Source organism: Apodemus sylvaticus, chromosome 19 (genome assembly GCF_947179515.1).
Source record: "Apodemus sylvaticus chromosome 19, mApoSyl1.1, whole genome shotgun sequence".
Taxonomy (NCBI): Eukaryota; Metazoa; Chordata; class Mammalia; order Rodentia; family Muridae; genus Apodemus; species Apodemus sylvaticus.
In genome coordinates, this window is record NC_067490.1 from 47,591,426 (window position 1) to 47,614,550 (window position 23,125).

General features: G+C 45.3%; 1 protein-coding gene across 4 annotated transcripts in view; it reads right to left on the reverse strand.

Moving 5' to 3' along the window:
• Prdm1 (PR/SET domain 1) overlaps window positions 1–23,125 on the reverse strand; it is a 91,959-nt gene that overhangs the window by 7,297 nt on the left and 61,537 nt on the right. Inside the window, exons 1-5 of one of the 4 annotated variants that reach the window (XM_052163635.1) lie at window positions 13,595–13,656; window positions 12,089–12,167; window positions 11,728–11,976; window positions 5,307–5,426; window positions 2,069–2,321 (exon numbers count right to left, since the gene is read on the reverse strand). In XM_052163635.1, coding sequence (XP_052019595.1) covers window positions 2,069–2,321; window positions 5,307–5,426; window positions 11,728–11,976; window positions 12,089–12,167; window positions 13,595–13,656 — 763 coding nt within the window. Of the gene's footprint in view, window positions 1–2,068; window positions 2,322–3,268; window positions 4,102–5,306; window positions 5,427–11,727; window positions 11,977–12,088; window positions 12,168–13,594; window positions 13,897–23,125 lie in introns of those variants that run through there. The other 3 variants (XM_052163632.1, XM_052163633.1, XM_052163634.1) reach the window with 3 other exon arrangements.

Below are 23,125 nucleotides of genomic sequence, written 5' to 3' on the forward strand. Positions count from 1 at the left end.
TTCAACTGAAACTGAGAAAGCAGATTAACATTCAGAAGTCTATAATTTGGTCAACTGATTTCTAGATGGGTTAGTTAGATAGATAGAAAAAAAAATTAGCAAAATGGTTGGGAGGGCCAGGAGCTAAATTTAACAGTTCTTTTCCACATTCCTCCCTCCCTTTTCTTTCCTGTCAGTTTGTGATTTCTGGGGACTTATATTCCTTTATTAGGTCTCATTCCCTCCACTCCAACGTGGAAGTCCTTCCGAAGATTCTGGATAGACTGCTCTTGTGCTCTAAGCATGGAAATCCAGCACAACCCATCTTGGACACTTGATTTGCCTATTAGGCCTGATGACATGCTGGAAGTTTTCCTGATCAGAGTGTCAGTCATCAGTGGCCACACCTGGGCCAACAGGTTTCACAATCAGGGGCGGGCAGGAGGCTTATACTTATAGTGCAACTGAATGGTTCGCTCTCTGTCCTAGGAATGTCAGACAAAGCAGGCACTATCGAGACCCTCGGAGGACTCTTGCATCAGTCACAGGGAGCGTCTGAAGAGCAAACCTGTCATTCATTTCACAGCGTGAGTGATGAAACTTCCTTCTGAACACAGGAGTAAACACAGGAGCAGGCATGGTAGGCACAGACCTGCCATCCTAGCATTCGTGAGATGACGGCGGTGTCGGAGGCTCAAGGCTTTCCTTGACTACCTATCAAGTTTGAACCGAACCTAAACAGCATGAGACCCTGTCCACAAACAAACAAATAAACAAACAAACCCAAAGCAAACCCAAACCCATGAGGAAGAGGGCTACCGCCGGGCAGGATGGATGGCACCCTCGATGCTTAGCCCAAGGCTCTGCTTTGCTGAGTTGAAGCCCTGGGCACAAGCACCCTGTTGTGAGCCTACAGGAAAGGCGCTGAAGCTAAGATTTTCAGAAAACTGAAAATTCCTGAGAGTACAATATTGTAGAATGGGCGTGGCTAGCTCGAGTATGTTACCACTGTCATTGGCCTTAAAGTTAAAATACTTTCCGGTAATACTTCCAGTGTTTCAATGATAAAATATGAACTATATTTAGTGTCCGGGAAAACAAAAGTAAGACTGAGTAGTGAAAACTGGGTAAACTCCAGCTTGGCATTCTCTGTAGGTTTCTGGAAATGTTTCTTCAAGTTTCAGAGAGTATCAAAAGGAAAACTTTTAAACCTTCAGCATTTAGTTTTAATCAAAAGATGGTCATTTTAAAAACTGCTGTAAAATTCAGCAGTATAGCCCAGAACACACACCCAGAGTTACAAATGGAAGTTAGAATTTTTAGTCTTAAAAGTGTTCTTAAAGCTACCTTGAGAATGACTGGAATAAAGAAAAGCTTTGTAGAGGTCATGACAGTAATTTTAGCCAATTTCTTTTTTTAAAAGTAAAAGCTTGTAAACCTAAGGAACCAAAAACTTGTCAAGATAAAGTGATAGGTGGTTACCGTAAGACTGATTAAAAGATGAGATTAATTCATTTTACCATAAGGAAGGAAGCTAAGATATGAAATCTTTTAGGGTTATTCACTTAAGACTACTTGAACAATTATGACAGGTTTTTTTTTTTTTCTAGAAACAGCCTTCCACATTAGGTCATGGCTTTACAGCCGCATGTATCTCCACAAGATTTCAGTGAAAACTCAAAGCTCTGATACAGTACAGTAGTAGTGGACCATAGCTGTCCAGCATGTCTACACCAATCTGCATTATGCCTCCAACCACCTGTCTGCATAAATTAGAACTGGAAATACATTTCTTCTTGTAACTTTCTGAAAACAACATTCAGTATTAGTTATTTTATACTATATATATATATAGTATATATATATATATATAGTATGTATATATAATATGTATATATTTGATGATTAAGTTTTTTAATAAGGAGTAGGGACATTAAAGAATGTTTTTCCTCTTCCTAGTCTTAGCTAAAGCCACCTACTTAGTACAACACATGATGAGGCCATATAATTAGACAACATGTTATTAGCTCACAGGGGCAGAACTGACATTACTGGCATTTTTAATTTTTTTGTTCTGTAATCCACTTACTGAGATTCATCACTGTGAGCTCTCCAGGGTAAGGATAGTGGAGCCTCTCCGCAAAGTCCCGACAATACCACACAAGAAGTTCCTGGTTGGCAGGGATAGGCTTAATCGTGTAGAAGTAGATGTTCATCCCGTTCTGACAGGCAGCCAGGTTCTGCTCCCGGGCAGAGTGAGCTGGATTCACATAGCGCATCCAGTTGCTTTTCTCCTCGTTAAAGCCGTCAATGAAGTGGTGGAACTCCTCTCTGGAATAGATCTGTTCAAAAGATAGGATAGAGGCCGTGGTGTGAAAGGCAGCTGGTCCAAAGCCACGGAGAGCCTCGCCCGAAGGAACGGCTCAGAATGAGCGCGAGTGAGCAGAGCTGGACCCGAGATTCCAGCCCTCGATGCTGCTCTGGTGGGACTCAGCTGGGTCAGCAGAAACGAGGGCGGACACAGGGCATGTCGTGTCAGTTACCTTTCCACTTCAATGCTATGGTCTTTTCATGTTGGGGAGAGCAGTGGATAGCAAAATGATAACAACAACAACAAATCCCAATTAATAACAGCCAGGAGTGGCTGAAAGAAGGCAGTCTTGCTTCAGCAGTGAATAGGGCTCAGGCAACTCTGCTCAGCAGAGTCCCGACTGAGTCACTGGGTACAGCAGCCGCCAAGCACTGCGTCAAACCGAGTCTCACCTTTTTTCTATGGCCTCTGTACTTGTGTTTCCTACACCTCCTCCTGCCCGTCCGCCCAGGGCTTAGCCTCTGCAAACACCCTCCACCCTCACCGAGTCCCACTGTAACACTTGTTCAGATGACTACTTGGAAGCCTGCCTTTTTGTGGAAACACTGGGTGGGGCAAAGGTGAACTTCACCTGCCATAACTGAGGGAGTCACTGGCACGGAGGCCAAAGTTTGACAGCCTCCTGAGAGGGAACTTTTCCTCTTGGTAAACAGAGGCAGCCGTGCGCCTCTTTCATGACAAAGGAGTCCAGGGATTCGCCCATGTCTGGGAGGAAGAGGCTAGCATGCCCAGCCTGCACGCACAAGAGACATCAGAGTTTGGGCTTTTGGAAAAAGAAGACAAAGACAATGTATGGTCTCTGTAGAGAAGACCTCGAGAGTCTGTGCTTCAGCAATGCTACCTCTGACTCACAATGCTTGGTTAAAGGCAGAGTTGAGGCAAATACACTCCGACTGAAACCAAGGGGTAAAGACTCACTCCTTATCCTCTCCAGAAAAGCTCTTTTCTTTGAAGAACCACCGCCTTCCTTCAGACCAGACCGGAGAGCTTTCTTTACACACAAGACAGTCTCCGAGAGGTCCGCGCCACCCTGCTTGCCCAGGGATTTTGCTCTATAGGGTAGCAGGCTACTTGCTTCATTCTTAGTCACACAGTGGCTGTGTGACCGTTTCTGTATTTCCCTCCAACGTTATCAGAAATAAAAAGGAACTCTGTCCCTTTAATACAGGCAGTAAACAGCAGAATCGGTTTCTTTTAAGAGTGACTTCCTGTGACTTATGAGGGGGGTGCGTGTGTGGCTTCATCAAAGCAGCCTGCAAGAGCTTCCGCGGTGTGTGGCGGGTGTGTGCGTCTCGTTAAGAGAAAATGTGACAAGACCGGCTGGATTCAGCTATCAAGAGGGGTTTTCAAGTTTGTTTACTCTGAAGCGCAAACTTCCAGGAGCAAGGGGTTCCGTCGCTCTTACACCGGCCGGAAACAGCTAGCAGAGGGTGTGTGGATCCCAGAAGGCTTTCACGTGGATGTCATGAAAGTCACACACACCCTAAGAAAATAGCATCATGCCTTTATAAAAGGCACACTGATGCCCGCCTTTTCGTCTGGCATTACACTAAACACAAGCTGATTCCTACTACAGTTACAAGAAATGTCACTGCTTCCTCTACCCCAGCATCTCTTTGCCTCTGTAATTTGCATGACACCCTTTCATTCCTCACAACAGACAGATGTTCCCATTCCTGCTTGACAAATCAAGATCTTCCAACCTGTGAAAAGATTTATTCCTGTCTTCGTTGCATGTGGACAACTGACTTAAATAATTCCTCCCAAGGAAAGCCTTTTAGTTAATCTAATTATTTTTGTAAATCTTTAAATGAAACCGAGCTGGGGCAGTGATGGGAGATCCTTTGGTGCCTCTTGACTGTTTTTTCAAAAGGACAGTGTCAGAGTGTCCTCATTCAGACCAGCAGAGACAGACTGACCACTGAGGCTCCCATCTGAGAGCAACGATCAAGGCAAAACCGCTCATATCCTCAGACTTAGAATCTTGGAGCAATATATTTTAACACCAAGTAAGTGTTAAATAAATAAAAATTGAGAACAAATACTTCACAAGACTACAACTACAGTTGTATAAGTAGTAAGTTTCTAAAAACAAAACGAAGAAGAAACTAGATAGAGAAAGACTCTCAGGAATAGGTAATTTCTTTAACCAAAGTCTTTTTCTTATGCAAAAAAATATGACTCAGAGTAAGCATAATCCAGTTTTGGATGTTACCATTTCATGTCTGTGTAAGGAAAACAGCTCACTAAATGTGTATAATAGCTCTTCAGTTCTAAACTGAGGAAAACTGAACATTCCAGAGACACCTCAGAGAACAACTTTTACCCATGAATCCCACCTCCCAGAACACCGCAGAGCCCTTGCTAACCCTGACATTCCAAAGGTGATAGCACAGGCCAGACCTTTAGAATAGCTATTCTAGCTGAGTCTACCATTATGCTTAGCGACTTTGATTTGTCAACTGTAACAGTTTTAATGGGCCAGATGGATTTAAATGAAACTATCTCCATGATCTTTCCCAGTTCCACTAACCTGCCATCTACCTATCCTCTCTGTGACATTTCTCTTCCAGATCCTTTCATTTAGGATAACTCTTTCATTCAAATGAAGTTAACTCAGCAAGAAATCAAGAAAGGGTGAAATCTAAGCCTTGGTGACTCATTACTACTTCCTCGAAGAGAAATGCAAATGAGTCTGCTCTTGAAGCAAGGCAGCAAACTGTTTCCTTTCCTCACAGACCTATATGTAATGAGTTGCAAAAATTGAGATTCACAGGTAGTCCGCATCTAACCACGTCCAGCTAATATTTCCAGGCAGAGAGTTTAACCAGTTTTACTGAACGTGCTCAGAATTCCAAGGTTTCCTCAGGCGAACCCTGTTATTTCTCATCACAGGTTCAAAAGGAAGTGAGCCTGTTCTATACTGAAAAGTCTTAAAAGACGTTTTCTCACTTACCCGCCAAAAATACTTCCTGTTGGCATTCTTGGGAACCGTGTCGTTGGTGTAGACCTCGCCGATCAGGGGTCCAAACCGCGTTCCCTTTGGTATGTATTCCTTACTCACCACACCAATAACCTAAAGGGAAAGAAATATGAAGTCATCACTCAGACTCTGAGATGTCAATCTACCTAGTTCAGTGAACTGAACCCAGCAAGGCACCAACGATGCCTTCACAGGTAACAGTCAGCTTCCTGACAGTCATCTTTTAAAGGTGTCCCAGGGCTGAGATAGTTCAGGGCATTGCTTTCAGGTGCCTCTGCCTTATTGCCTCTTGTGGTGGGAGATCAGGAGATGCGCGCTCCCTTCTAAGAGACCCAAACTGCCAAGAGGGACACCAAGATTATTGCCTTCAGTTCCCTAGTTCCCTCCTTCTTCCTCAAACCATAAACACAGTGTGCTTGAGGGGAAGGCAAGAGTTTTAACCTCAGAAACCAAAATAATGCTCTTTAGTTGTTCCACAGAGGCCGAGGGAACCAGAAACCAAACACATTAAGTTTTTTTTTTTTTTTAAATCCAGATGACTTCTCCCTCCCCCTTTCCTCAGAGCTTGTAAGGGTTCTTTACTAGAAGAAAGATCTTTCAGTAACTTTGTTCTTCTCTGACATGTACTCAATGGTGGTCAGAAGTCCCTCTTTGAAATGGAATATATAATGAGCCTGTGGGTTCTAGAAGATGTGGCTTCTAAGATCTGAGGAAATGACCTTTTCAGCCTGAAGGCCTCGCACACCCTGACTCTGTGGGGTTTGCTGAAGACACATGTTAACTATGGTAACTCCTCCTTGAGCATAACTTTCCTTTTAGGGTATCAAAAAAAAAATAACCAAAACTCAGACACAAAATAAGAAGTAATTCAAAAGAACCCTGAATGACTCTGTGCACCTCTCACAGTGCCGGGGTTGCTTTCTCAATTTAATTTTGGTTCTGATTCAGAACAGTAAGGAACACCTTGCTGACACAGCAACGGTAGGCACGGGGAAGCACACCAATGGCCCTTCAGGTAGTTTGAGTGGCAATCTGAGACTTGGGCTGTGATGCGCACTGCTATCCAGTCTCATCAAAAGTTAAGCTTGGCTCTAGTGTGGAATAAAAACACCTGAAGAGCGAGTACAGGCCACTCTCCTGACAGGTGTCCTTTTATCATCAGATGCCACTTTCTTAAACAATTTAATAGTCAATACATGTTAATGGGGCATTCTTAAGACAGGAAAGGGGGAGAGGAGAAATTCTCTATATCCAGCACAATTCGAAACAGACTGGTTGAGTTAAAGGTGTTATTTTTGGTCCTGTATGAATCTGTGGCAAAGGTCTGAAAAAAGCAGATGTTCATCTCCTCCTCTGCCCTCGTCACATCTGTCAATTCTGCCCTCGTCACATCTGTCTATGCTTCCAAGAACACCGCACCGTTGGTGGTGTCTGCTAATAGCCTAGCTTTGGGGAAACAGGAACATCTCAGAGCTGAGACTCTGGAGATAAAAGTTTACACAGACCGCTTGACTAGACGTCCCCAGTCCCAGTCTTGTTTAGGGCAAATTATTGAACCCACTCTGTAAAATCCATGGAAATTGTCTTCTATAATACACAAATTATTAGACATTTATATTTGAATGCTTATTCTATAATATTAAAATGCCAAGCAGGAAAAACAAATAATGCCATTTGTCAGGGAGCCAATAATTAGCAGCTGATAATTTCCACATATCCACTTTAAAGCAGTAATTTTAAGAAAGGCACTCAACTGGTTCATCAACTTTGTTTTAAATTATAGCCTCCTGCACGGTTTCTTGGGAGTCAGAGCTTGATTACCAACAAGGAGCAGTGCAATGAGGTCACAGACTCTCTTCTAGCTGGTCATTCTCTCTACAGAAGAAACTCTTGGTTTTCACCTATCGATTTTAATGCTAACAAAACACATCGTCCTGTGGCCAAAAGGAAGTTAGTTATAATCTTGGTCCTACAGAAGAAAAAAAAAGTAGAGAAGGTACAAGCTATCTTGTACCTTTTAGGCACAACTATAGAGTTGGCACCTTCCATCTATAAGGTCACAAATGCAACTCACAAGTCATGTGAATGAGAAAAAAAAAGGATTAGCTAGGAATTCTGGGGTGGCTTCAAGTCCCAGCCACTCTGGAGTCAAGGACAAGAGATTAGAGAGTCCAAGGTCAGTCTGGGGAATATAACCAGACCAAAATGCAATATTAGATGATTTTTATGAATACAACAGAACCTTAATAATTAGAATTAATTATTAATTAGAACCTTAATAATTAGAATACTATACACAGAGCAGAGGAACACAAGGAAATTCACACTGATAGATAAACAGAGACACACAATTCAGCATTCTGAGGTTAGAGGAACCCTGTAGCTTCGAAATCACCTGTCTCACTAGGTGTGGTGGTGCATGCCTCTAATCATAGCATGCAGGAAGACCAGCAGCTTGTGGCCTGCATTCTGACTACAGACATCTCAAGATTCTATCTCAGAAAAGAACATCAAATAAACCACCTATAGCTGCCCCAAGCTCAACACACAATAAACACCTTCCTGTCTAATCCATGTCTGATTCCTTAATCAAAGAAGACATAGAAACTACAGCTCTAAGGTTATGGTGATTGTGGGTGTCTTTGGATGGGGCTAAGAGCCAGGGTTGCTCTTAATGGAAAGTAGAAAACAGATCCAGATGAGTATCTTAGCCCAACCCCATCTCCCTAGCCCATTGTTTACAGTGTCCTACCCTAGGAACAAGCAAAGGGCTCGGAGAAACTTGGCATGTGCTTTGAGGTGCACAGTGCTAAAAAGACTAATTAAGAGAATGCTCACCTAAGTGAAGAAAGAACCCTCACTGGAACTGACCAGGGTCCTAAAGAACTACTCCTGGGGTCTGGCAGCTGTGCCTTCCCTAAACCCATCAGTAAGAGAGAGGCCTCCTGTGGCTGCCCATGCTGCTTCTGCCCGCACAGAAGCCCTTCATGGCTGGCTTTCCGTGCTGAGCCAGCCGAGCCCTCTGCCACCTGGGCGCATCTGTCTCTGTCAGTGGCTCCGGCTATACGACACAAACTGGAGCTCGGAGACAAAAAGCAGAGCTGCTTTTTAACTTTACAAAATAAAGATTCCTACAGTGCAGGACAGAGTGAGTGGGGGCATAGAATGAAAGTTAGGCGACAAGGACAACATAGGTTTGTTTGTTTGCTTTAAAAACAAACCAGCATTTAGAGAGCATGTGAGACAAACGCCCAGGAGAAAGCATGGGGATTTTGAAAGGAGACACTATTCAGTTCCGAATGTGGCTTGAGTTTCCTCACTTCAAATTAAGATTACTTTAATTACTTGCTGTCTTTCTCTTCCCCAAATCTCACCCAACAATTAGATTTCCTTTCCCGCATTTTTACTATAGGCCTGGATGTCAAGTCTGTACTCCAGTCTGGCTTTCAAAGGAATTAACAGGTGTTTTTAAAAGGTCTCCTCTTCGTTATCTTTATATGAAGGGAGATGTGGTGGCGCTCAGGCATACACCAGCAAATAAAAAAGTCTGGAGGTGGAATTGCATGTTATGCTGAGATTGCATACAGATGGCTCAATTTAATAATGGACTTCAATCAGAATGGACACTGCATCCCTAGATGTTTGGTCCCTGCCCGGTGTTTGTCACCACTCAACTTCAGACCAGAGTCACAGAGGAGCCACACAGCCCGTGAGGACCAGGCAGCTCAACTGACAGCAGAAATGGCTCCTGGATACTGCTCCTCCAATGTCAATATCAATTTTTTTTAAATGCAGTTAAATATTCAGAGATTATTTTAGGAGGTTAAGGGGGAAATCCCCACAAAAGAAGAACCCACCCGGTTAAACGTCCTAAAAGTTTTGAATAGTGTGCTTGTAATTGGTTTTAGATCTGGAAATAGGAAGTAAGAATGATCGAATGGCCCCAATAAAAGAACAGAGTAACTCTGAGCCGGAGCTAAAAATTGATGTTAAGATCAGAAATACAGTCTGCATGCTTTGTTTTTAAAGCAAGGGGGTGGGGGGTGGGGAGGTGCTGACACATAGCACAAATTCAAAATGAAAAATGATCTTGTTTGAAAAAAAAATCCCCAGGATGTCAGCACCCAGTACATAAAGTAACAGCTTTTGCTATTTTAATGAAAACATTTAAAGATGGGCGAGATAGATCAGTCAGATAAAAACTACACATAAGGCCTTTCCCCGTCTCCACAGTTCGTGGAATTCACAGGGCCCACTGAAGAATGGTAATGTAAACACTTCAGCCGTCCTGGATGCTGCTGGCCTGGGACTGGTTTGCAGCTATCACGCCCTCCGTGTCTCAATTCTGTCCTTCTCTTTCACCACCCCAAGGGACCTGTCCCAAAGTTCAAAACAGGAGACACAGAGACAGAAAAGCAGGCACACATTTTGGTATATGCTTAAGACAGGATGATGCTTAAATTTTGTTACCTGGTGGCTTTCGTGATTGAGGACTGAAGAGGTGCTACCACAACCGTTTGACCTTTATTTAAGTAAAACCCAGAGGAGATTAAAAAGAACCCGATTTCTATGTGTTATGAAGGACTCCCCTTTAGAAACACAAAAGCTCTCTCTTTCTGGTTGCTTAACATAGAGATGTGAGAAGGAATTCAGCAGAAAAGAAAAAGAATCAAACAGGCCCAGTGAAAAGATAGGTCTGAACTATGTTAAGATAGATAAAGCCACAGTGACACCAAGAGGGACCAGAGTGGTATGATCTAGAAACACCTGGAGCAGTCAGGGAACTTTGTTCCCAGTCTGTGCCTGGCTGTAACTCTAGCCTTCGGGGAAGTTGACTATCTCTTTGAACCTTGAACTAAATGAGCTAATAGCATAACTCCCGTTCAGCCACGGTTTTCAGTAGAACAACAGAAATTGAAAAACTTAAAAGGACTGGATTGAGAAGGACACTGTAGGAAAATGGAGCCAATGACCAAAATCCAGGGTTTTATTTCTATCTCCATAGGCTAGAGACAACAGGACGTGAATGGCCCCTTTTGAAGAGACCAATATTTAGGCAAATCTGATGGGTAAGAACACACTACACCTTTTAAAGCCACAACCAGGCCTCAAATACCCAAACAAACGCCACATTGACTCCACCGGTTACATACTCAGAGGCTTTCTGTTGAGAAGAACATTGTTTTCAGAAAGAGGTATAATTAAGGGTGACCTCTGAGGTTACATTTTTTTGGGTGATATTTATATACAAACTACAATTTAAATTTTGCTTTTCATAAAACACAACACTAGTCTCCCATCAGAAATAAAACAAATTGTGGAGTTTTAGTGAAACTCAAGGCAGAATTCCTCTCTTTAAGTTCAGATCTTGATCTCCCCCCCCCACCCCCCTCCTTCCTTTCCCCCCAAACACTGAACTCAGACACACAAACAGGAAAGAGACAAAGTGTTTCCCGACTCTGGGGATTCTTTCCCATGTTGTGGATTAGGGAGGGGGAAAGTGACCTGGCTACTCATAGTGCATACTTCCAGGAGAAATCTGGAATCCCTACAACACAGGACCCCCCCTTTTCACTGCTCCCCAAAGTCAGCAAGTATCAGAAACCAAAGCACTGAGGCAGCGACAGTGATGGTGGGAAGTCTCCCAAGGTCTCCCCGGCAACTTAGTCCTCAGGAGGGCAGCCAGATTCTCAGAACAAGAAGTAATTTTGCAAATCACTTCACGGCTGACTCTAATTGTTATATAAAATGCTAAATACAAACAAATCAGGTGATCCTCAGGTGGTTGTCCCTTTGATACAAAGAGTGTACCCACTTCAGAAGCCATAAAAAAGTGGGCCTGCTGGCCTGGTCAAGGCAGAGGAGCTGCCACAGGCAAGTGGCGGTTAGTGAGGTCATCCTGACAGAGGACACTTTTACGTGACCCTCTTCCTGGTTAATGCCATCACTTCAGTTCATAAACACGTCAAGGTTTTGAGAATAATTTTAGAAACCCAGCTAATAAAGCCAGCTCGTTAAAAGAATAAAGCCATCTCATGAGCAAAGGGAAAACCTCTTTTTCTAAGAAAGTGTCCTTCCTTTAAAGCTGTCGTCCAAGAGGGCCAGTGGGTGAAACACTGAGTCCTTTTAAGGTGCGGCCCACCAGTACTGCCAGTCAGCTTTTCCAAGACATGTCAACTTGCCAAAAGATTTAACTGTTTACTAATTAGTATAGAACAGCTGAAGGAAGGAAGAAATGAATAGGAATTGGCTTGAAGGGAAAGCAATGACAATAGTCAGTGGAGCGATCAATTACATGCCAGTGCATATAAATTCTCATGGTTCTTAGAGACAGTAGGAGAGCTGGTCCAATGGCCAGTCAGACTTCAGGAAGGCAGGCAGCCGGCAGGCTTACCTCTTTGCTGTTGTTAGCAGCATACTTGAAAAGCAGGTTCCTTGGTAAGGATGCCTCAGCTTGAACAGAAGCACCCCCGTCGGCGCCGGAATCCCAGGGGTGGTCGTTCACTATGTATGTACACTTCTCTTCAAACTCGGCCTCTGTCCACAGAGTCATATCAGCGTCCTCCATGTCCATTTTCATGATCCCAGTCTCTGCCAGTCCTTGAAACCTCACGGAGCCGGAGGAGCTACACTTGGGGGCAGCCTGGAATAGAAGGGAAAGGCTTTTAATCCCCATTGTCCGGCGTTCCTGTGCCTCCCTCTTAGAGGCTATGACTAACTCAGTACTCTGAAGACTTTAAAAGCTGATGGAGTACTTGGACAGTTGAGTAAGAGTCCGAAGCCGTGTCAAGTAGACTGCCTTGAAGCAGCACGGTTTTAAAGTGCAACCCTTGGCTGGAAAAAAAAAAAGCCTATATGTATATGGTCACCTCATCCGGAGAGGAAGAACAGCTAGCTACCTTTGAACAATCCTTGGCTTTACCTCTCAAGGCAGAAATGCGTTGTGGGCGCTGTTGCGTCCTGTGTCCCGGGGACGCCCGGGGTCATGGCCGCCAGACCCTCAGAGCTGTGGAAAAGCTGCCTCAGAGAAGTGTCACAAACAAGGGGAGGAAGAGGCAGGGGCGCTGTCTGCGTCTGAATGAAGCTAAAAATGGAAAACGCGTGTGGTGCAGGAGCGGAACCCAGCCTGCCTTTTCCAAATGGGGAAAACTGAACTTTCCCACCAGCTCCCTAGCGAAGCAACTTTCAAAACAACTGGGTCCCCCTCCCTCTGCCGCGCAAGCGCCGGCTCCTTCAGTCCCTTTCATCCTCCAGCAGGCAAGCCCGAGAGGGGTTGCATCCTGCCAGCATCCCCAAGCACCAGCCTTCCCGAGCTCTCATGGGTCACAGGAAAAGAAAAATTGGGGAGCGGGAAACACCCAGCAGCTTTTTTTTTTAATCGGTGGGCATCTCGAGCCAGATAGGAAAATGAAAAACAAAACATTAAAAAAAAAAAGTCAATAGAATTCCCTGAAGAGAATTCCTTTAGGAGTCCTCAGCCACAAATAGCACTTTCTATTTAAATGTGAAAGTGCATGAATTCCCAGAAGTCACCGAAGTGGCACAGTTTACTGTAACTAAAGTTATACAGAAGACTTGGGGACCCTCCTCTTATCTGCCCTCGGGGGAAAAAAAATCCTTTCCAAAGAGGAAAAGCAAAAAAAGATGAAACGGCCTCTGCAATGTATGTCTACGTAGACGCCGCAGTTAAAAATTAGGAATAAGGCTATCCAAGTAAGAACGTGCGCTTGTGAAAATGTAAACACAGCACGGCGGGAGTCCCTCCCTCGACCTGGTCTTTACAGTTCCCCACATCGTCCCTAGATAGGATGCTCCTAGGAGGGGAAAGAGGTTTCCTTGTCCTTGTCCTTGTCCCGGTTACAACTTAAAACTCTCTTATACTTATTTAGTTCCAACCTGTAAGGTCGTGTTGGACAAACGATGTTAAATACAAATGAAAACCTAAGCCAACCCGGTATAGTTCCCTTACTGGCAGCGGGTGGCGAATCGGAGAAGAACCACTACTGAAATTTCAGTGAGTTGACAATTATGTCTAGAACTGAAAGGGTTAAGGATTCATACGGGGGTAAAAAGTCTTCTAAATGTTTGACAGTGCTCGGCGCACTAAAGCAGAAGGGTTGGTTTCTACTGCGGCTTCATTCTTTTTTTTTTAAGGGGAGGGGAAAGAAAAGAAAAGTTAAAAAAAGAAAAGAAAAGAAAGGAAGAAGAAAAAGGGATAAAAAGTTTTCAAATCATATTAAAAGCAGAATCAGGTTCCTTACCAAGGTCGTACCCACACGTTTTTCCAAGAGAAGATCCAACATCTGAGATAAACCTGGCTCATGTCCACCCAGTCCACATCCTCCCGCGTCCCTGCCTGCCGGGCTGAGCAGCACTGACGCGCACCTCGGCTGTCCCTCCTTTTCTAGGGCCGCGGGCCGGGCTCGCTCCGGGCGGACAGGTGCTGCGCGCTGCTCTTGCGTCTCGGCGACACTGGAGGGCCGAGTGTCACGGCGGCAGTGTCTGTGCGAGCAGCGAGCAAGCGAGCGAGCGAGCGACTGGCTGCTCTTCCCCCTCCCTGCCCTGCCGCAGACTTCTTTACCAACACGGACCTTCTGATTCACTCCTACCAGCCGCCGCGATGGGGGCGTGGCCGCACCTGGCCAGCCCAGCCGTGCAGCGTGGGGTTCAGGGCTCCCCCTCCCCCCCCCCCCCCACCGACTGCGACCCGCGGCAGCTTCCTCTGTGTGCAAATGGATTTCAACACCGACTGGGAATCTTCAGACTTCCCTTTGCGGGCGCTTGCCCTCCATGTTTACTCACACGGCGATTGTATTCTAAGTCCTCGGGATCGCTAGCTTCCTGTCGCGGCAGAATGGGGCGGGGTGGGGGACTCCTCCTCAAAAGAAAAGCCTAGTCACCTAAACTTGGTGTCTCAATTACAGGGTCCGAAGTACTTCGAAGGAAAGAGCTAAAGTATTTTGGCGGCACATGCAATGCTATGTCGCTCTGTAGTCCCGGAGTCACAGCCAGTGAAATAAATATTCTAAGGCGTTTCTCCTCTAGTATTAAACGTATAGGATTACATTTCTCCTGTTAACTGAATACATTCAGCTTGGGCAGACCTAACTTCCTCCTTTCGACCATTTGGAAATAGGGAATCAGGAAAAAGTTATAATCATATATTCGGGTTTTGTTGTTCCTCTCATCCCCAAAGCCACAGCCAGGCTTCTGAGTTTGTCTATACAATGGAGAGGAGAAATGCTTCGCAGTTAAAAGGGGGCTCGGCTGCTGGCAGTGACTGGGAAGCTGCTGGAGACAGTAATTAGTGGGGCTCCTTCTGAGCCTGGCCGGCTTTGCCTTCAGCCCCAGTCTGTCTTCTGGAGAAGGAAGGACATCCTGTGATGATGGCATACCATGTCCTGTTTGTTTATTATTAAGAGCGTGGACCTCGCATTCCTGCTCCTCATGCTTCCTTCAATGGTCTTTCGCCTTCAGCAGGGATCCTCCAATTCACAGAAACAATACTGCCAAGGGCCCATTGACAGCCAGCATCCCATCACGACAGACTTCTGAGGTCACAGAAATTCAAGTCTTCCCCCTTTCCGGTTTGCCTCATCGTAGCCCCCCTCCCTCCCGCCCCGTTTTTAAAAATCATCTCTCCCCAAAAGTTTACACTGTGGTATCTTTTCTAGTATTCTAAACACACGGGGCATACACACCCACCCACATCCCGATCCACACCCACATTCACACACCCAGACCCAACCTAATGATACCAACTTAGTCATACAATGAAGTGGACATCTGAGTATTTGTTTACAGGAAGAAATGAAACACAGCAAAACAAAAGCCCAACTCAATCATAAAGACAGGACTGTTTATCTGTTTTCCTTTCAAGAAACTTTCCCAGAATTTTTTTTGGGGGGGGGGAGGAGTGGGTGGGAGGTAGAAGATTGTATCACAGAAAATGATATGTGTACCTAAAAATCTTTCTACAACTGTGTAGTTCAAAACAATCAAATTTATACCAGGGGACAAGAGTAGATAGAACACACTCCCTGGGTCGGGGGCTGTAGGTCCACCTGTTATTGCATTTTTCTACCAGAGGGGGCGCTAGCACCAAGAGGAAACAGGCTGTTAGCTGGCTCTTGTGCCGGGGTATAAAACTGAATGAACAATTCTTAGGAGTTCTCTGAAAGGTCCAAGTGATAATTAAACAAAAGAAATCCAGCCTCCTGCAGAGGGTTTATTAACCGATGCTGTGTCAGCACCACCATGGACAGAAAAACAATGTAGTCATCTTACTGGCCGGCCTGCTGCTAGCTGTCTCCACTGCATAGCAGCTAACAGGTTTTTTTGTTTTTTGTTTTGTTTTTGTTTTTTTTTTCGACATTTTTTATTCGATATAATTTATTTACATTTCAAATGATTTCCCTTTTTTGTTTTTTTTTTTTTAACCCTGCTTCCCTTTCAGGAAAAACACTGCTCTTGAGGTACAGATACCATGCAGGTGTCAGTGATTCCACCACTGTGCTGTAAAGAAAGAAGCAAAGGGCGGGCAGCAGTCAGAGCGGGGAGAGGGCTATTTCAAGCCAAATGTTTGCTTTAATGACTGGAAGATGCCTGTGAATCAACTCACTGGTAATTCATATCAGCCTGTGCTCACCTTCCGAGGTGGTGAAATGGGCTTTAGTCTAGGGAGGACGCAAACTTCAAATATCAGGGTGAGGCTTGTCCAGGCAACCCTAAAATTAGTTCCAGGTGTTCCAGCTGTGCTGGACAAAGCCGTAAGTGAAACTGTCAGGAAACAAAAAAAAAAAATGGGATACAGTATTGGAGTGTGATATCCTTGGAGTTTGTCTCTCGTTATAAGGAGATGAGGGAAAAGAAAGCAAATGACTCCAGGCCAAGGTTTGAGGATTCCTGTGGTAGTTACGGAGAGATGGCCATGGAGGTTGAAATGAAGGTCACCCAGAGACGAGGAAGGAAGTATGGTCACGTTCAGCAACGTCACGTTCATATTATAGCGCAAAGGTGTCCTCCAGAGCAGAACAGCCAAGCAGAGCCTGACTCTGGGCTGAGCCTCACTGTCACCCAGCACTCTCCAAAGGCTAGAGACATGCGTTCCCCGGATATGGATTAAATCTGGGAGACAGGGAGACAGTGCCCGTGCTTAGCAGAGAGAACTGAAGCGGTCTGGCCTGGAATCTTAAGTATTAAAATATTTCTCCTAAACAACCACTGGATAGAGAGCATTGGTCGCCAACCTCCGCAGTTCCCTGGCAGAGTTCTCTCGTTAAGCGGTCTGTGAAATGGTAACCCACCATGAGCCCAATAGCTCTGTCCTCTGAAAGCTCAGTCCCTTTCTTTTGATGCATCATCAAAAACCACCATTCGTTCAGTTTCAGCCCCTGGGCCAGGTTCCCCGCCCCCTTAGTCTTCGGGTAGGTTGGGACTCACTCTGTAGGCGGCCAGGTGACTGAGCAAAAAAAAATGCCTATAGTGCCTATAGTCGCTACTGCCCCATGGAGCGAACCTGAGCTTCAAACCTGGAGACTGGACTCCACTTGTGTTTAAAAAAAAGTTTTTCCCCCACTAAGGAAAGTAAGAAAAAAAAATGGGATAAAATATGCTCAAGATGAAACAAGTTTTCATTTTCTAATTCAACTCCTGCTATAGCCAAACAAGGTCAATGACAGGCTAACCACATCAATAGATCACCCCCCACCCTCTTCCCCACTCCCTACTAACCCACCCACCCTCAACCCCCCACACCCATTTCCCACTTCCTGTAAGCTAGGCATCTTTATGCTGGTAAACATTTGGGGACCAACTGTAAGCCCGAGCCTTAAAGAGGGGCACTGTGGCTTTGAAGCCCTCCCACATGTCTCAAAGCCAGGCCGAGAACTGGAGGGGCACTTGGCTTTTAAACTTTAACAGCCTTTTCAACTCAAGTCAATCGGGCTTGGCTTCTCCTTCCGTTTTTAAAAGGCAGACAAGAAGAGCAAGTTATGTGTGTGAGTGAGAGAGAATGTATGTATGACACATGCTGGGTTACAATGCAGCGTGTGTGTCATGGGTGTGATATGTGTATGATATGTTTCAATGGTGTGTTAAATCAATTTAAAAATAGCATAAGCTTCCTTTGCGTGACACACAGCTTGCCTCCCCCAAAACTGGGACAAACATTGTTAGGGCCTAGACTTTGGAATGGTGATCCTTGGGCCTGTGGGATGGTTTAGAATGATGTCACTGTTTTGACTTCCTAAAGAAGGGAAACAAAGATTAAGTAAATTAAAGGAGAGCTCCCTTCTCTCTCGAGGAACGTACCAGAGATAAGCCCTTCTCCTAAGGCCTGTGAAAAGATTCAAGATGGCTCTAGTGCCAGGGCTTCCGGCATTGACCATGTCAGGACACCTCAGCATGTTTTGGTCCTGTTTTGGTTTTATCTAATTATTCACATACTTTTAAGTTACTCATTCAGTTGAAGTTCCACCAACTTAACAAATAATGCCGACAGTAACCATAAGGTCCCTGGCATTTGTGGGGGGAAACCACTGTGGGTTTCCAAGATCTGATTTCCTTTCTAACTGTGTTTTTATTATGGTGATTCAGACATGAGAGGGATCTTAACTCCTGAAAAGGCTGTGGGAAAAGCAATCATTTCTGAACCCAAAAGTCATCTAGGCTGAATCTGGTGGGAAAGGAATGAACCTGAACTCACAGGAGCCAGGACAGAGACTCTCAAGGAGAGAGAGGCACCAGGGCAGGTGCGCGAGCACTCACAGGCACTTTCCTTGAAGAATCTCCTCTCAGGGTCTGAGGCAGGAAGGATAGCTTCCACACCAATGCACGCCTCTCTCCCTCCCTCTCTCTCTCTCTTTCTCTCTCTCTCTCTCTCTCTCTCTCTCTCTCTCTCTCTCTGTGGGAAGAGAGGCCCCACAGCAAGAAGGAAGGCTCACAGTGAGAAGAGAAAGACAGTAGGTGCATACAAAGCCTTGGGCTCAATTCCTAGTATGGCAGAAAGCAAATAAAGGGACAGATGCCTATAATCTCCACATGGGGGTGTTGAGTCAGGAAGATAAAAAATTGAAGGCCATTTTTAGCTACAAAGCAGGTTAGCCTAGGAGAGAGGTTCTGTCATGGAGGCAAAGGGTGGGGGGGAAGGGGGGCTGATGGCTGATGAATACCTCTCAGCCTTTCTAAGGGAAGATCTAAGATGGCAGTGTGTGTGTGTGTGTGTGTGTGTGTATGCATGCATTTGCTCGATAGTACATACGCACACTCAAATTCTCCAGGAGTTAGAAGCAGATAAAGAGAACTAAAGAAGTAATCATGAGTTCTTGGATCACTGACCCCTCTCCCATGCATAAATTCAGCTCCGAGGGGTGCAGTTAGTTCTTTACCTGAGCTGAATACCAGATTTAAGACAAAAGCCCACTTCCCTGCCAGGCAGACCGTGGACCAGCTTTGCAGAAGCTAGGGAAGCACATGCCTGCTGGCTGTGCTCTCAATAACTAGATCTCACCTGCAATCATGACCCCGGGGGATGGCAGCTCCCAGTCATACCTACTGCCTAGGAAAACAACCTTACACCGTGTAGAATCCAAAATGCAAGAGTTCCAAGTATCACTCCAGGCTGAGGAGAGTGGGACGAAAGCCCACGGCAGAACCTCCTTTTACGTTAGGCCTGGAGTATGGAGACAACTGACTGGTGCTTCAAATATTGCCTTTCCCACCTGAGAGGCTGAGGAAACAGAAAACAATGGTATTACAATAACAGGCCTCCTCTAATAGACACCTTATCTTCTGAAAAAAACTCTCTACTATTGACTGTGTATAAGCCTGATAACCCTTTTAACAGGAAGATAGTGACAGGGGTTCTGACCCATCAGCCCTGACAAAGAGAGTGGGAAACTCTGAAGCCATCAGCCTGGCCTTATCTGTTCACCATCTACAGCCCATTGTTTCCTGAAAGTGCCTACCAGGGAAGCGAGAGATGCCTATTAATGTTCAATAGTAGCCACCTCCCTTCCCCCTGGTGCACCTGTGGGGACAGAGGGGCAACCCTGCATCACCTCAGAGTGGGTCCACCACAGAGAAACTCACAGCTTGGGGTTTTGAGGCGAGCTCCTCTGAGAGGAGCAGAGGCTGATTTTTAGGAGAGCTAAGCCAGCAACGGAGGGCCGGAGGGCCATTAAAAGTATTAGGGTGTACCCTACCACCAGGATCCTCCGGAGGAGAGCGAGCCCTGACAATAGACAATTAAAGCTGATAAATCCAACCTGCTTGTTGCAGGTCTAATTCCCCCTAATTGTATTCAGGAAAGAAGCAAGCTCGTCTAATCTCCCAAGTACCTGACCTATTTCCGAAAGGATCTTTCCAGCCTTCCGTTTGTTCCCATCTGGACCCTGTTCCCTCTTCTGCCTTGTCCCTCTCCCCCATGGCTTGAACGGGAAGGAGGGCAGAAAAGGGCGGCAGGAAGAGGCCAGAGGCTGCCTTCAAATCAGTAACTCTGAGGGCCCCCGTCACCACGCTAATAGGTAACAGCTAAGCGTGCTTATGGGCTTGCTGCTCAACAGTCACACTGCACATGGCTGTAGGTTCAACAAGTGGTGCTGTAGCGTCCCACTGCCAGCTCCCAAGCATGCATGGCTACAGTGATTGTGTGTATAGTGTCCCAAAGAGGTCTGTCCAACAATAACATTTGGAATGCCAGAGAACCCTACAGGCCCACTTAGGGCTTGGCCTTTGTGTCAACTTTGTATTCACATGGCCGGAAGTTAAATTGAAATAAGGTCAGAGAGTGGGGTATACCTACGCGAGAGATCTGGTAATAAAACCCATTATCCGGCACAGTTGGCTGGACGGATGCAAACAGACATGAAGAAAGAGTTGGCCTGAGAAGCCTCGATCTGGCCTGGCGGGTCTGACAGGGAGAAGGGGCTTGCTTTCTTTGCCTGCTGTGGCATTGGGCATCAACAGAACAAGTCTCAGGACCGCAATTACTTTGGAGAAAGTATTTTTCAGTGGTTGCGAAACAAGGCTCACTCAGTGTCTTTCATACATGCATCGGTCATGAAACAGGCTTGATTTCGCCCTTTCCCTACACATTAAAAATTGTGTCTGTGCATTTCTACAGTGAGCCTGCTGGGAAAATCATCAAGAGCCCACTTCTGGCTGAGAACATGTATGCGAAGGGAGGTGAAACCTGTCTGTCTCTGGGGAGTAAGGGCACCTCAGGTTGCTCTGTGGCAGCCTGAGCAAGCAGAGAGTGACAGGCAGTCCCCAGCAGGGGCTAAACTGATAAACTGTGTCAAACTCCACCTATCTGTCAGCACCAGAGAGGGGAGAACAAGCTGAAAGATGGGCCCAGGAAACAGATTTATCTGGTGTAACACATTAACCAGTCCCCAAACCAGGAGATAAATGTAAACGCATTTATCCCTGCAAGAAGAGAACTAATCTCGTTGGGCCGCCCTGTAACTGGATGGTCTTCAAGCTTTCACCGCCTCGGGTGACTGACACCATTGCTTCTTGATGTTCTTTCCAGAATATGGTTAAACAAGCCAAAGATTTATTTCCCTGTTGACCAGACTTTCATTAGCAATTAGTTTGCACTAATATAAAAGATTTCCGCCAGACTTGAAGAAAGAGTTCTCCATTCTCCAGAATAGAGGTTTTCTAAAACTGTAAAAATTAACATGGTTTACAAAACAAAAAACAAACATGTGCACTTATACCTCAAACTGTTATGCACAGTAAATGTACATTTAGTTTCATATTGTTCTGAACATTCTTGGAAGCATTTTTAATTTCAGGGGTTCCTAAAAAAAGGCAAGACAGGGGACACTAAACTTTATTACTTACAAGCCTCCAAGGCTGGCTGAAGTTGTGGTACAAGGCATGACTGTGCCTCTAGAACTCAGAGCTGTGGGTATCCCGTCCCATGCTGGCCATTTTCGTTTTATTTGAGCTTTACCAGTAAATTTACTAGTCAATGAGATTTTCTGTTCTCCTCCACCTGTTGTGAACAGTCATGGCTATTGAAAACTCAATACTCAGCTCAGTACCGTATTAATGTCTGTCTTAACATAGGTCTGTATTTAATGTCTGCTGAGCAGATTAAAAGTGGTTCTCGGATCCTATCTGAAAATGAGGCCCTGAAACAGGCTCTGAAGACACCCGTGTTAGAGGAAGCACAGGGCACAAAATCCACAGTCATAGAATTTAGGAAGTGTTTCAGGGCAGAAGCCATCGATATAAAGGAATATGTCTGATCTCAGCACTTGAAAATACATTCTTCCATTACAAACGGCCTCACCATATAACTCTACCTAGCCTGGATCTCAGTATGTAGACCAGGCCTTGAACCCACAGAGATCTGCTTGCGTTTGTCTCCAAAGTCCTGGGATTAACGGTGTGGGTGAGCACTACCAGGCCAGGCCTAGTGGTAGTAGACCTGGCAGGCACAGAGGCTCCACTCACGGCTTCTTGCGGGTCTGCTCAGGTCCCTCTCACCTGTAAACACTCCCCCACCCTGGAATTAATTCTCTCTGAAAGCTTTCCAGCCAGACTTGGGCCCTTCATTCCCTCCGTAGCCATATCGCCCCACAGCGGATGAGGTAAAATAAGAGAAACAAACCAATTAGACTCCTCTCTCCTTATTAGGCTGATAATTCTGACTGTAAACTTGTTTTGGATGGGCAGAGAAATTTAAAAGCTAAGTAAGTCATGCGACTACCTCGCAGATCTTCATTCTATTTGTTTATGTGTGCAAACAGTTTGATGAAGTAGACTAAAATTATACTTTGCTGAGTGTTAGGGTTTCCTCACATAAAACTATTATGTACCTAGTTTGGATTAGTTTTAAACTATTAGAGACAAAGTCCTCCTTATTTTCTGCTAATGAGTAGAAAAACAAAAACAAAACAACCCCCCCCAAACAGTTCTGCAGGTGTTTGTAAAAGGAAGACAGAGAAAAACATAATTGATACGCCCAATTTCCCGAAATGCTGCAACACAACATATCATGCTTAAAGTTCCACCCGCTGCCGTCTCTTTAAATTCTTGTAGCAGTATTTCTGTCTGCCTTTTAGTCAAGGTCCATGCAGCGTGACACATCAGTGTCACTGTGGAGTTTTATATACGCTAACTTTTCTTGTAGTCATTCTTATGGTAGTCTTGTGCCGGCCAGCTTTCTTAAATTTTGGAATGGGAGTGTGGTGCCTCAAGGAAGAAGCTCTCTGCCTGCGTTGCCACCCAAGACAGAACCATCTACATCCCACTAAGGGCAAGGCCCCTTCCTCTCGAAGTCCTGCCGGGCGAGCATCTGAGCATCTGACGGCAAGGAAGGGCAGCATGCCAAATCCAGGAATGCAATCACAATCGCATCCCAGGGCCAGCCGCAAAACCAGGGACATGGTATGGTTACCTAAGGGACTGCCCAAGAAGCCACTGTGGCTAAATATTACATTCGAATTTTATCCAGACTGGATATAGAAAGGCATTTCTTTCAAAATGCACACATCTAACTGAAGTCAGAGTCGAAAGGACAGCGAAAGTATCTCTGCTCCTAGAAATGTAATTTAGTATAGGAGAATTGGGAGTTTTGAGAATTATTGTCTTTGGAAATGAAGCTGCTGAGAGCTGATAACAAACTCTTCTTCCTTTCAATGTGGTTGCTTTTTGTAGGGTCTGTGAGAGCATTACCATTGATGAGAGAGAGACAGAGAGAGAGAGACAGAGAGAGAATGAGAGAAGCAGAGAGACAGAGAGTCAGAGAGAGAAACAGAGAGGACAGGGGAGGG